Genomic DNA, 12,670 nt, shown 5'->3' on the forward strand with positions numbered 1-12,670 from the left:
AAAATTTAAAGCTGCTCAGAGAAATTGTGTATTTGTTTCTTCACATCATTTTAAAGTAAAAAGATGTGTTTTGTCCGGCAGATAGAGTTGGTGTCAGACTCTTCATAGTAAATATTTTACAGTTTTGTGTTTCAACCTCTCCAGTGCTGTGTGGCTAAATAAAGTGGCAGGCTTATATTTCACAGTGGTTCACAGCATTTTTACCATACTAAAAGTACTATTTTTCTGGATGTGGACAGGCCAGCAAAGATCCACACACGGGAACTTCGCCCCTGTTCGCCTCGCCTCCACTAGGGCCGCACACCACTCTTTTGTCTGAAGACTGCTGCGGTGGGACAGTGTGTGAAGGCAGCGACGGCAAGCTGGGCTAGCCATGTTGTTGTTGTGGCTGTAAAGCTAGAAAATTCTGTCGATGAAGTGACTGACTGTTAATGTAACTTTGGATTTTTTTGTAGGACATAAACCAACTGAACGTAAGTTGCCACTGAGGTTTGGTTCGGGGTTTATTCAGTTTTGCTTGTTGAATCAGGAACCTGAACGATACAAAGTTGGCGACTAACTTAGCTGTTAATGGCTAACGTTAGTTTGTGTCAAAGACAAAGTAGCTAAAGTTAGCTAGCGAGTGTGCTAGCTCCGCAAATAAGATAGTGACTAATTAGCTAACTACTTCAACAATATTTGTAAAACAGTTTATTGTAGTAATAACCATTAACAGATTAACGCTACCACAGTCTTGACAATCTTTTCTTGTGAAGCGTAAATGGCGTAAGTAGTTAATTTGAGTTAGCTGGGTAAAGCTAGTCAAACGGTGTAGCTAGCTGTTAGCTACTGGCACTGCTAGCATCCGTATTGTTAACGTCAACGTCAGGATACATTACGGTAACGTTACCCCGCTAACGTCAAGAGAACACTGTCCATTTCCACTAAATTACATCATGTTTTAGCCAAATTTACATGTCCGATTAACATTTGGTTTTTTTACAGATCTCGCCTACAGGATAGAGGCTTGGTTGTTCTCTTCGTTGGTATCACTTGCTAACATCGATGTTAGCAACTAGCCTGTTCGTGTAAATGCTATTCACTAGAATGGACCTGTTGAACTCTCAGTTCCTGGACAAGATGAACAATAACATCGGGAGACTGCACTACGAAGGTTGGTTTGTCATTGTTTGCTTGATGAAATGTGTCCTTAGTCTGTTTTTTGTAACTTTGTGTAACGTTAAACTAACACGTTGCGGGTTTCCTTAATTTCTAACAAACTAATTTATTTTAGTGTGCGACTGAGATTAATTTTTACTAAGTTAACAACTGTGTTGCACCATGGCTGTAACCAAGCACTCCGCTTTACGTCAGTGTTAAGTTGGCACAGTTGACACCGGTTAGTTTTTCACTTATTGGGGAATAGATATAACTTCTAGTTCAATATATGGTCATATATCTTACGTTGGCTACGTTTTCATACGTACTTGATGTTTCTCGATGTTAACTCTAAAGCTAATAATTTTACGGTTACAGTAACGCTAGCGGAAACTGGTTTGGATTTAGAGTCGGGTCAGATTCAGGTTCAAGGTAAAGAGAAACTCATATTGACAGGGAAAACGGTATTAATCACAACACCGGATATATGACCATTTCACCATGACATGGTTCTAAACATGTACCCACTTAAAAGATTTGTATATGGTCCAGAGTAATAACAGTAAACACTACCAGTCTTGCCTTATTTGATGCAACAGGGTTAAACTCAAGACTTAGTTTCTCAAGTCTTAAGACAACAGTCATGTGCCAAAAAGAACATTGAAATAGGTTTTTCAAGCCATAATCTGAAGCTTATATGAAGCTTCAGCCCTCCATATTAGTCAAATCAAGTAGAGGAGGGAATCTATAAAGACTAAGTGTGAGAGATATCCATTTGATATGACTAACTCAGACTGCTGAAGCCTCATATAAGCTTCTGATAAACTTTTAAAGGCATTTTTGCACAAAATGACTGTGTGAACACTGTGGATTTTGGGCCCCATCACTTACAATGAAAGCACGTTTAAAAGGGATCTTTTAATAGCCAGTATAAACAGGAGGAATGATTAATTGAGGAAAACCTCTTTCTGTGTTCATATGGGCACCTGACTGTTGTCTTAAGAATTGTGAACCTGTCCTTTAGGACTATTTATACATATGAAGAGGGCATGTATCCAAATCAATCTTAATCATGAAGTAAAAAGTTGTGGTGGGGAAATATCTTGACAATGACACAGTATGTAGTTGTATATGTACAAACAGTTTTCATGCCTCCGTACCAGCGACCGCCCTGGCTGTCCGTCCTGTTCTTGTGAATGCCATATCTCAGGAACACCTACAAGGAAATTCTTCAAATTTGGCACAAACGTGCACTTGGACTCAAGGATGAACTGATTAGAATTTGGTGGTCAAAGGTCAAGGTCACTGTGACCTCACAAAACACGTTTTTGGCCATAACTCAACAATTAGTACGCTAATTATGACCAAGTTTCACACAAATGTCTAATAGGATAAAATGTTGAAGTGATGACATTTTATGTGTTTTTTAGGACCAAGTAAAATGTACTTAATTGAACAGTTTTCTGCTTTACTCTGCATAGGCAACACATTTTTTTACTAAAACTGTACTGATAATAGTTCAATATAACATTGTAGAGAGACTTTCCACAAAGCACTGAATCACCTGTTAGTGGGAGTTATGGTTTTAAGGACAACACAAACTGGCCTCAAAAAAGTCATATTGCTAAGTTTTCCGAGGACATGACGATGCAACTAAATGAAGACATATTAAACCATAGTAGTTTATTTTCAGTGTAGAGTTACGTACTTGTTCTGAGATTTAACCCAAGTAAATTCTTTGTACTGCTGATTCCTTTCCCACAGATGAGTCCAGGATGCCCTCCCTGCCCACTGCTATGTCCAACATAACGGGGCCTCCTCCGCACTGCCCAAGCAAACGGAAGTATGGCGAAGAACAAATGGAAGACAGAATGAACTGTGATGAAGACCACATGACCAAAATGAGCAGATTGTTTGCCACACAGCTGTAAGTAGTATTGTCCTGCAACAGTCTTGACATTTTTGGTCAAACAAATTTTGTTTCTTGTGTACTAGATTTATTCATCTTTGATCCATGTGGCAAGAAATATACAGTTACATGCAGTTCTCTGGATGCTTTTGTTATTATCATACCATAATGATAATACCATATAATCTGAATGCTTCATTATGTGTTTATGTATTCATCAGAGACACCCCTTTCGCCACAGTGGTTAGGACAAACAATTTAGTTGGTATTACTGTAGTAAAGGATACACTAGAACTCACGTTTGTGCCTTGATATCTTGCTGCATATAGGAGCTTGAAAATGATATCGCAAAGTTAGTTTGTTTATCATGTTCAACTATTGGAAATTCTTATGATAGGTAATCTTACAAATATTATTTTTGATATTATATATTTTGTTCTTCTATGGAATCTTGTTTCTCATTTCTCCAAACCCAAACATAGGTATTCACTGCAATTTTCAGAAGAAAAACTATCAAACTCCAATAACTTTCTGTTACTTTCAGACTCTGACCTTGTCCATTTCACCTCACGCACCTCCCACTGCACTCCCCCTTAAATGTCTCAGCGAAAACCTCTTCCCCAGACATTACAGTGTATATTACACATGTAGAAGAGCAGTTTATTCTTTTTTTATTTACCTCTGCTGAATGGAGGGTATCAGAATGCAGGTACCTTGGCAGTCATAAGAAATGAGAGAAGACGTGACAGCCGATATATCTTTCCATATCAGGAGGGTGCAAGAAGAAATGCAAGTGAAAGGCTCTGCACCCTCATTTATCCACCCTGTGCACAGGCTTCTGACATCAAATTAGATTTAAATTGTCCATGAAGGAAGGTGAAACTGTTTGTGGCATATGTTAAATTTGTACTCTCTTTATCAAGGGCCCGTCCCTCTGCTGGAGACAACCGTAATGAGCACTGGAGCCTTAGTCACAGTCCTGTGGAGCACATTACGTCCTCCTCAAACGGTCTCCATGGGAACCATCTGTATGCTTCCATCTCTGGCTATGCTGTAGATCAGCCTCTGGCTCTGACCAAAAGCAGCCTGGACATTGGAGTTGGGGGCAGAGAGAGGTCTGTCATGGGCGGGCCTGTAGAGCGGCAGCAGGTACGTTACACTTATAGAGGGTACATCTGATGTTCACAGTGACCAGAATACAAGAACTAGACCCTAAAAAGGATATTGATGATAATGCACTATGTGATAAAATAACAGAACCCAAGGTTTTTATCTTTAATCATTTGGATAAATAAATTGGATAAAAAATTGAGGCTGCAGCAGTTGTTATGATAATGGATGCTTCTAATTATACAATTTATAGGATTGTCTGTAAGCTCTAGTTCATAAAATTGCTGCAGTGCACAATGTAGGTTCTGGTTGACCTTGTTTTATTGCAAACAACAAAGCAGAAGACATTGTGTAACAGATTACATTGAGTGAAAATATAACCTGTTCTCTTTCGCAAGGGGACTTTTAAAATTGCAGCTTTACAGAGTGTCAAGGTGGTCAGAATAAGACCACAACAATTTGAGAAAATTTGCACCACATGATAGCCAGCTCAAATTTAATGGCACAGATTCATGAGGGGTGTTTATACCAACCCCTACATTATTATTCCTGTTTGCTCACTGTATGCTGTATTTTTTTTTCCACCTATAGAATCGCCCCTCAGTTATTACCTGTGCCCCTGCAAGCAACCGCAATTGTAACCTATCTCACTGCCACATGAACGGCTGCTCTCCCAGCCCACCTACTGATGAGAGGAAGACCAATGGTAAGCTTGTTAAAATGCCATTACAACACACATTGTGTAATACTATATATAGATTTGACTCTCTCTCTGCATATTGTTTTGTTAACGAAACTGTTCAGATGAAAGAGAATGCGGTATATATTTTGAGAATTATCAACATATTTCTAAGACCAGATGAATATCTGACATGAGCAAACATTTATCTTCTGATCTAACTCTGCAAGAAAGGGAATAAGTAATCGTAGCTATGATCGTTTTTATATTTTACATGTTTGTATAATAGCCTGTTTTTTCTTTCCTATTCCCCACACAATGTTATCTTAGCTAACACAGTTTGTGATCCTGTGATTGAGGAGCACTTCCGTCGCAGCCTTGGAAAAAACTACAAAGAAGCGGAGTCTGTGTCCAACTCAGTGTCCATCACTGGTTCAGTGGATGACCATTTTGCCAAGGCACTGGGAGATGCCTGGCTCCAAATCAAGGCCAAGGGTGGGGGTCATCAAACCCCAGAGGCAGATCCATGAAGCTGAGGGGAGTAAACATTATAATCACTTCCTTAGTGTTCACATATGAGAGTGGAGATTGTCCACTATCTTTTTTTTTTGCCAAGCATCAACTTCCCTTAGCCAAGAACAATGTAAGAAAATATGGTGCTCACCTAGCCTGTTCACTTGTGGACCTCGAGGTCAACCTTTTATCACAATACTCAGCTCAGATTTGGACTCTAAAAATTGGCAAAGTCTCTCTACTGAAGAGAAAAGAAATATTGCATAGTTGGGTTGACAGTGTTGGCTGTGGAAACTGTACAATCATAGATTTTATGTTGCATTGATAATGAGATTCACACAGTGGTCAGTTGTTTAGGAGCTCATGTTCTGCTTTACCTGCCTTTCACCTGCCTTGATAGCCAAAGAAATCGCCTGCCTTTTCCATCAGCATACAAGCCATAGATGTGGTTTTCTCACTAAGTGCTAACCTTTATATTGTTTTCATTCTAAAATCACACTGCTTTTGAATCTTATATTACTTGAAAAGGAATGCCAGGTCTCATTTGCACTATTGCGTTTCTGACCATTTAGGTAGCAGGTTACCTGTTTCAGTTGGAAGTCGTGTTTAAAAAAATGCGACTTTTGTTTTGAGATTGCGATAATGCAATTAAGGCTCTGGTCCTCCTCTGCTTTCTGAAGACACTAAACTAATCTGTATTCTTTGTAATCCTGAACTGGACGTATCCACTGTTAACTAAATAATTTTAGTTTCCCTTCTATATGCTCACTGTGGCTGATTACTTAGTAAACTAATATCAATCATAGTAGATATCTCTCTAACTAGGAAGCATGTTTCAAATAGCTGGATTCTATTACAAACCTTATTCTATACTATATATTTACTCAGAATTTATTTTTTATCTGTAACATTTTAGAAATACTCACTGCTGGTACAGTTGTACTCAATATATTTTTTGTATCTGGTTTTCATTACTATATGTAGGTGTATAACTTAGCATCCATCTACAAATCACAGCCTCTGGCAAGGTTGTCTGAATGCAGTTTAATAGGCTACATTGCTTAGTTATTCTATGGAGCTGGATGCTATAGCCTATACATGACTGAATACAGCTAAATCTCACCTTCTGTAGCACAGTCTATTAGCAATGCCTTTATTTATTCTGAACACGTTAGTTTCATGTTGACTTTTGGTAAAACGTAGGGACAGCAGAATTCTAACTTTGATTTGTTTCTTTCTTATGAGAACGGCAAAGGACGTCTCCATTGGTTCATTGACAAAGCAGTTGATTTTGTTTAAAACTAAGGATTTAATGCAAATGCAATATGGGTGTCCTTAATTCACAAGTAGGCATCAACATCCGCCATGACTGCCTGACAGTTATCAGTCGCTTCAGTTGTGTTTAGCAAATACTGTTACAACAATGTTTTGTGAGTCCTTTTTAAATCCAAGTGGGGTCATGGTGTGAGCTGCAAAAATCTTCCTTATTATGGAGAAAAAAGTTTAAGTGAGTCACAAAAGTATTTTATGCAGTTGAGTTTTGTTAAAATTAATTTCTCACCCTTCTGAAATTCTCTACTTATAGTAGCATAACCTATTTGTCAACACTGATTAAGATATGGTATTGTAAATTCAGATTTTTTTAAAATGTCAATTGTCTGTGAAAACATATACATTTGTATTAATATTCTACAGTTTTAAAATTGTTACATACACTATTCTGTCTTTATATTTTATTTTACTCATATAAGACTATCATTGCGCCGCGCGGAATGATCATAGATGTTTTGTTTCTATTAAGAGTAGCGTACTCATATGTAGCATGGAGGTTCATTATCTTCTAACCATGCATTTCATCTTTGTAAAGTTGATTATTTTCCCACAGTTGTCAGATGATGAATAAGTGCAGGAACACAACAGTCTTGATCAAAGACTTTCTTGGTGCAGTGTCAGAAAGACCTCTGTGCTAACAGTTTAAAGAGTTTGTTTAGCTTTCTGTGTGTACTATAGTGGGATTTAGGGATTATCATGGGATCTACTTGTTTGACACAAGCAGATTTTTCAGTAATATGTTTGGGGTATTAGTCCATTGTTATTTAATTGCTATATTTAGGCTACCTTTATCTCGAAGACTGTTTGCAGAACGTACCTGCTCCATGTGTCAACCACATAGAGGAAAAAAAAGAAACATTTGTATACTTATGTCCTTATTTCTCTGGAAGAAAGCACCACTGTTTTGTACTTAATTTCTTCCAAATAAAGATACAAATGCCTACCTTTGCATAGGCTATTTTTGTCATCCCTTTTAAAAAAATAAATTGTGACATACTGCTGTCATAACTGCAAATGATATATGTTGGTTGTTTTTGTTGCAGACTCTTGTTTTAAACTTGCTGGAACAAAGGGTCTCAATTTCCCCCATTTTTCTCACATTGCTTTGCAGACAGTGACCCAAAGTAGGACCAATTGGGTGCAGTGTATGGAGTATTTTTAACAGGATTCACTCAGTTTCAGGCAAAAACATTGTTTTGTTGCTGACAGCATTTATGTCACGCACTTAGTAGCAAAAGGTGAACTCACCTCTAAGTAAAACTGGTAATTTATGAAATATGTAGGTCAGGTTTATGCTTATATCTCAAATTGTGTAATAGTATTGTATTGATAAATTGTAAAACACTGTATAGACCTCTCCATGTTGCAGACACTCAAGTCAATAATAAGGACGTGGTTACACTGATTAGAGCACCTTTTTGAACCAAGTAATCAGGATCATTCTGTTTTCATTGGACAAATGCTGCCGCTGCAAAAAAAGAGAAGTGAGTCATCAGTGTTAGCCAGACCAATTTTGTTTTAGAGGTACAAGCAGAGGACAAATGTCCTATTATAGTAGACCATATAAGCTAAGTCCGTGGTTATATGTATAAGTACATTCCTCAATCTTTGTTTATGAATGTCATTTCTGCTCATCTTTGAACATTATGTGGACCTGTGTTTGTTCCTCCACCCACAGTCTAGTCTTAGAGCATCAAATACCTTCATCTGTAGGCTTGAAAGAAGGCAGTAAAAAGTGTGCAGTATGAGGATGGATCTTGTTTTGCTTCACTGCATTGACCTTTCTGTCTTGATTGATCATCCTGGGGGTCTGTAGAGCCTACAGCATTAAAAATCAAGACAGCAGTTGAAACTCACTTCTCTCAGTTGTCAGTGGAAAACAAACAGGAGAGGATGCTAGAAAACAAAAAACAGATTTCATACTGTAGGAACCATTGCTTTTTATACATAATGGTGAGTCACACTCTCTTTTCCTAGTGTCTCTCTCCTTAAGTTTTTGTTATTCTGTGGTTCTTGTGATTCAAACACCTATTCAGTTTTTCCAGTGAAAAACTCAAAGTTTGTTGACAAGGTATATTTAATACCTTTCCATTTCTACTTAGCAACTGTGTGTGTGACAGTTTGTATGGCCAAGTCATCGTGTTCTCAACAAGCAGCTGGCGTCTTCCCCCAGACAGTACAGTTGAAGCCTCTTTGGACTCAGTGGGCCATAGATGCTGTTTGGTTGATTTGGCGTCATGGTAACTAAAGACTGGATAATTGCTGCTGGGAAAATCCATTACTTTTAAAGTGAGAAAAGGAGAGATTGTGATTGATGACTCACTGTTGCTTGATTCAGACTTAAGCATTGACCTCATAGGGAAAGCATTTTAACTTCCACATTATAATGTTATAATGGAAATGGGGTAATATGACAGATAATTCTTGTGAGACAAGGCTGTAGCTGGATTGTAGATTAGCTGACTTCTCTTTCCTGACCAGCAGATGGCGGTGTTAAACCACTCTACAGGCACCCCCAAATTCTCCCTGGAGATCAAACAAAGACATGAGCTTCATCATTCAGGGAAGATTGATATGGATGCAGCTTTTCTTCATTGTGTCTCTTAGTAATGTGTACTTTGCATGTAAAAATCTTCTATTGGTGACAAGACGTTGCTTTCATGCTGAGAGCAGAATACATTGTAGATATTACCCCACACAGCTCTAGATCCCCGGCTCCTGGTTTGAACGATCATCTTTTTTTTAAAAAAATTTCATTGTATATGCATGTATTGGAAACATGGCATAGGATTAGCATATCCATAGTTAAATTTTAAGCTATAAATAGACTGAATGAAAATGTAAATGAGTATACCTCCACTTCAGTTTGGCTAATTTGAATTTGCAGAGCACCATTCATAAGGCAAATCTTTAAACTAGAAGAGAAAGATCTTTTTCTTTCATTCTTTTTGGTTGTTGTTACTCTCACCCCTCAGGCTCAAATCTGCTCAAAAGCCCCTCCAACAGACCACTGCCTCCACGAGATTAGACCCAGCCATTCACCAACCACAATGCCCCTGCTTCTGCTGCACCGTGCCTTCCAAGGAAGCCTGCTCTTGTGGGATTATGGAGAAGGGATCCACATTTTCCTGCTTGCGCGAAACCAATCGCAGATACACACACGGACAGGCACATACACGCACGTAGATCTCAGGCCGCATTGGTGGCCGATACGAAAATAGTGTCTAAATCAAGATGACACATCAGGGTCATGCCGAACTCGGCTTGGCCCCTTCAGTGTGTGAAGGCCACAAGGAGCATGACATCTGTGCTTGCGATGGAGGACTGGTCTTTCAGTCGCTTCCTCCTGTTATTGCTGTAACAGGATGGACTGCTGCTTTCAGACACGGTCAAGACACACATATGTTGAACACTGTCTTCTCCATTCTCCTCTGACGGTTACGTAAAAGGGATGAACCAATGAAAAGGGTTTAACACAGTGCACTCTGGACACGGTATGGAGTTATAATTAATCCAATTGGATAAATGCATGATTTTACTACAGGCTAAATTGGAAAAAAAGTAGCCCTTGCAGTGTCACACATGATGGCTACATGTTAGCCTACACAATTGGCTGATAGAGATCTCATTCTTTCCTTTGCGTAATTCCAAATTTGTTGTGCCTGAATAGAATGCAAGGCTGCACCTCTATCCACAGCATCCCCGAGTGCACAACGTCTGGGGAATTTGCATGATTGCCTGTAGATTATTTGAACATTATCTATTCCCCCTCCTCTTCTTCTTCTTCTTCTTCCTCTTTCTGTGGCTCTCTGCTGTGAGGATGCACACACATCCTTGGGCAAAATAATCTAAAATAGATCATACAGGCAACTGGAGTAGATGCACAGGCACAGGAAGCAGCTCACGGGCAGACTTGAGTCATGCTGGCAAGATCATGCACCCTGAGCTGACAGCCCAACACACCCGATTACCAAGCACGTCATTTTTTAAAATGCAGCCACAGCCTCACTATAGGTCGCAAACAAGCGGGGAAATATAGAGATCCAACGCTGATTTACCCACAAATGACTCTCCCAATGCAGTGATTGAGCGCAGGGCTGTGGGTACTTTAAGACTGACCTGATGAGCGTCTCTGGCTCAAGCAATTGTGGCTCATTCATTGTGTCATGTGGACTGCTGGCAATGGCATAACCTTTGTGGAGGGAAGGGAAGACAACACGGTCACTCTGGATAACAGTCTTCCAATGAACAGAAACAGACCCTGTCAGGCCATCTCAACATCAGTTTCCAGCTGCACACCACCACCAACACACTCTACCAATCGCTCTTTGCCTTTTCCTCACTTCCTCCTTCCATCAGTTAAGACAACTCCTTCTGGATAAGGCCCACATGTGTGGCTTGCATGTTACATTGATTTGGCAGGATTCTATTAATACCTTTCTCCTTTACATCACACTATATTGCATGCTGTCTCAGCTACATCATTGACCTGTTTTTGTTTTTTGGCCTGCCGTATGGCCGTATGGTGCTTGACACAGCCAGTGATTTACCACTGATACAGTTGGCTTAAATTTCATACTGTTATATATTATTGATTGATTTGTAAATGATTGATTTAAAGGGCCATCTGCTGCACAATAGCATGACTATACTATCGTTTTTGTTGTTCCTTCAAGATAATGGCTTGCTTCCAATTAGGACGTATAAATGATGGGCTAATATTTCTTGTTAGTTAGAGACGTATCTTTCGTACAAGATAAGGACCTCGTATAATTCAAATTTACTCTCTGTAACAACAGGCGGAAAAGGATTCGTATTGAGACAGTGGGTTTTGGGCACTGAACAGCAGATAAATGTTTGAATCATAACTAAGGGGCATTCTCATGTCTCATTATGAGGCTTGTTAGGGCCCACATTACTGCTGCTTGACTGAGCAGCCTTAATAAGGAAAGTGACCCAACACCAATATGAGCAGCAAATTTTTTTTTTTTTCTCTCACGTCCATCTACTACTGTCTTCCATGGCCCTATCTCTTTCCTCTTGTCTGTCTGCCCCCCCCACCCCCCACCTCCCACTTTGCCACAGCACCCCACCACCACCACCACTACCACTCCCCCCGTGTGTTTGGCAGTCACACAGTCGGCCATGTGTGCTGAAGACGTTACATAATGCCCTCCTTTCACTGCACTCCAGATCAAAGAGAACAATCTAGCACAGAAAAATTGCTCCTTGCCGATTTTCTTCTCTTCCACTATCACATTGTTTTATCAGACTTCAGTACCCAGAGACTATACAGTAGACTGCATTATTATCTGCTTCGGCATTCCCCTTCATGTTGAAAACCAAACAGAGCAAATGGGAAATGATCAGAGATTCACTGTTAAAAAAAAAAAAAGGTTAGACCAGATAGGCAAGACTTGATAAAGATGCTTCAGGCGTAGAGATCTTACACCTCACTTTTTGACATGCTCTCATTCATTTACTTGTCATTACACACATATGCAGGGAAGCCAACTTTAACCCAGTCAGGAAAAAATCAAGCAGGTGTTGGGCAGAGATTGATTTTAATGTAAGAAAATCAAATCCCCTCACAGAAAAGCTACAAAAAATATTTAATTCGTTGTAATTTTGACATTTTATCTTTGAGGCCCTGCCTCTCTTATGTTTGGAAAAAAATATCCTTGAAAAACTGATGCAATTATGATGAAAACATTTTTCTGGAAGGGTTTCCACTCAACATCTTGAATTCTCTTCCGTGTGTGAACGAACATACTAATTGTCACCAGTACAAAATAACCTAAATATTCGACCACGCATGCTCGCACGGAGCCAGGTAGCCTAGATAAAATTAGAGAGAAAACGACAAAAAATAAAAGACCAAAATCTTTTTATTCACGCAAAAACAAAGGTCTCCATCAAGTGGAAGAAATAGTGACAAAGAGAGAGGAAGAGCACGAGAGCATCAAACGCTGTCAGAGAGGCTGGGCCTG

The 12,670-nt window shown here is 39.3% G+C and overlaps 1 protein-coding gene across 1 annotated transcript; it reads left to right on the plus strand.

The window, feature by feature from the left end:
• The first annotated feature begins 169 nt into the window (after nucleotides 1-169).
• Nucleotides 170-7,695, plus strand: vgll4a (vestigial-like family member 4a). The gene is made up of 6 exons (XM_044352140.1): nucleotides 170-473; nucleotides 985-1,153; nucleotides 2,902-3,064; nucleotides 3,970-4,195; nucleotides 4,748-4,862; nucleotides 5,166-7,695. The coding sequence occupies exons 2-6, from the start codon at nucleotides 1,072-1,074 to the stop codon at nucleotides 5,363-5,365; spliced, it is 786 nt and encodes a 261-aa protein (XP_044208075.1). The 5' UTR covers nucleotides 170-473; nucleotides 985-1,071; the 3' UTR covers nucleotides 5,366-7,695.
• The last annotated feature ends 4,975 nt before the right edge of the window (nucleotides 7,696-12,670 follow it).

Source organism: Thunnus albacares, chromosome 5 (assembly GCF_914725855.1).
Source record: "Thunnus albacares chromosome 5, fThuAlb1.1, whole genome shotgun sequence".
Lineage (NCBI taxonomy): Eukaryota > Metazoa > Chordata > Actinopteri > Scombriformes > Scombridae > Thunnus > Thunnus albacares.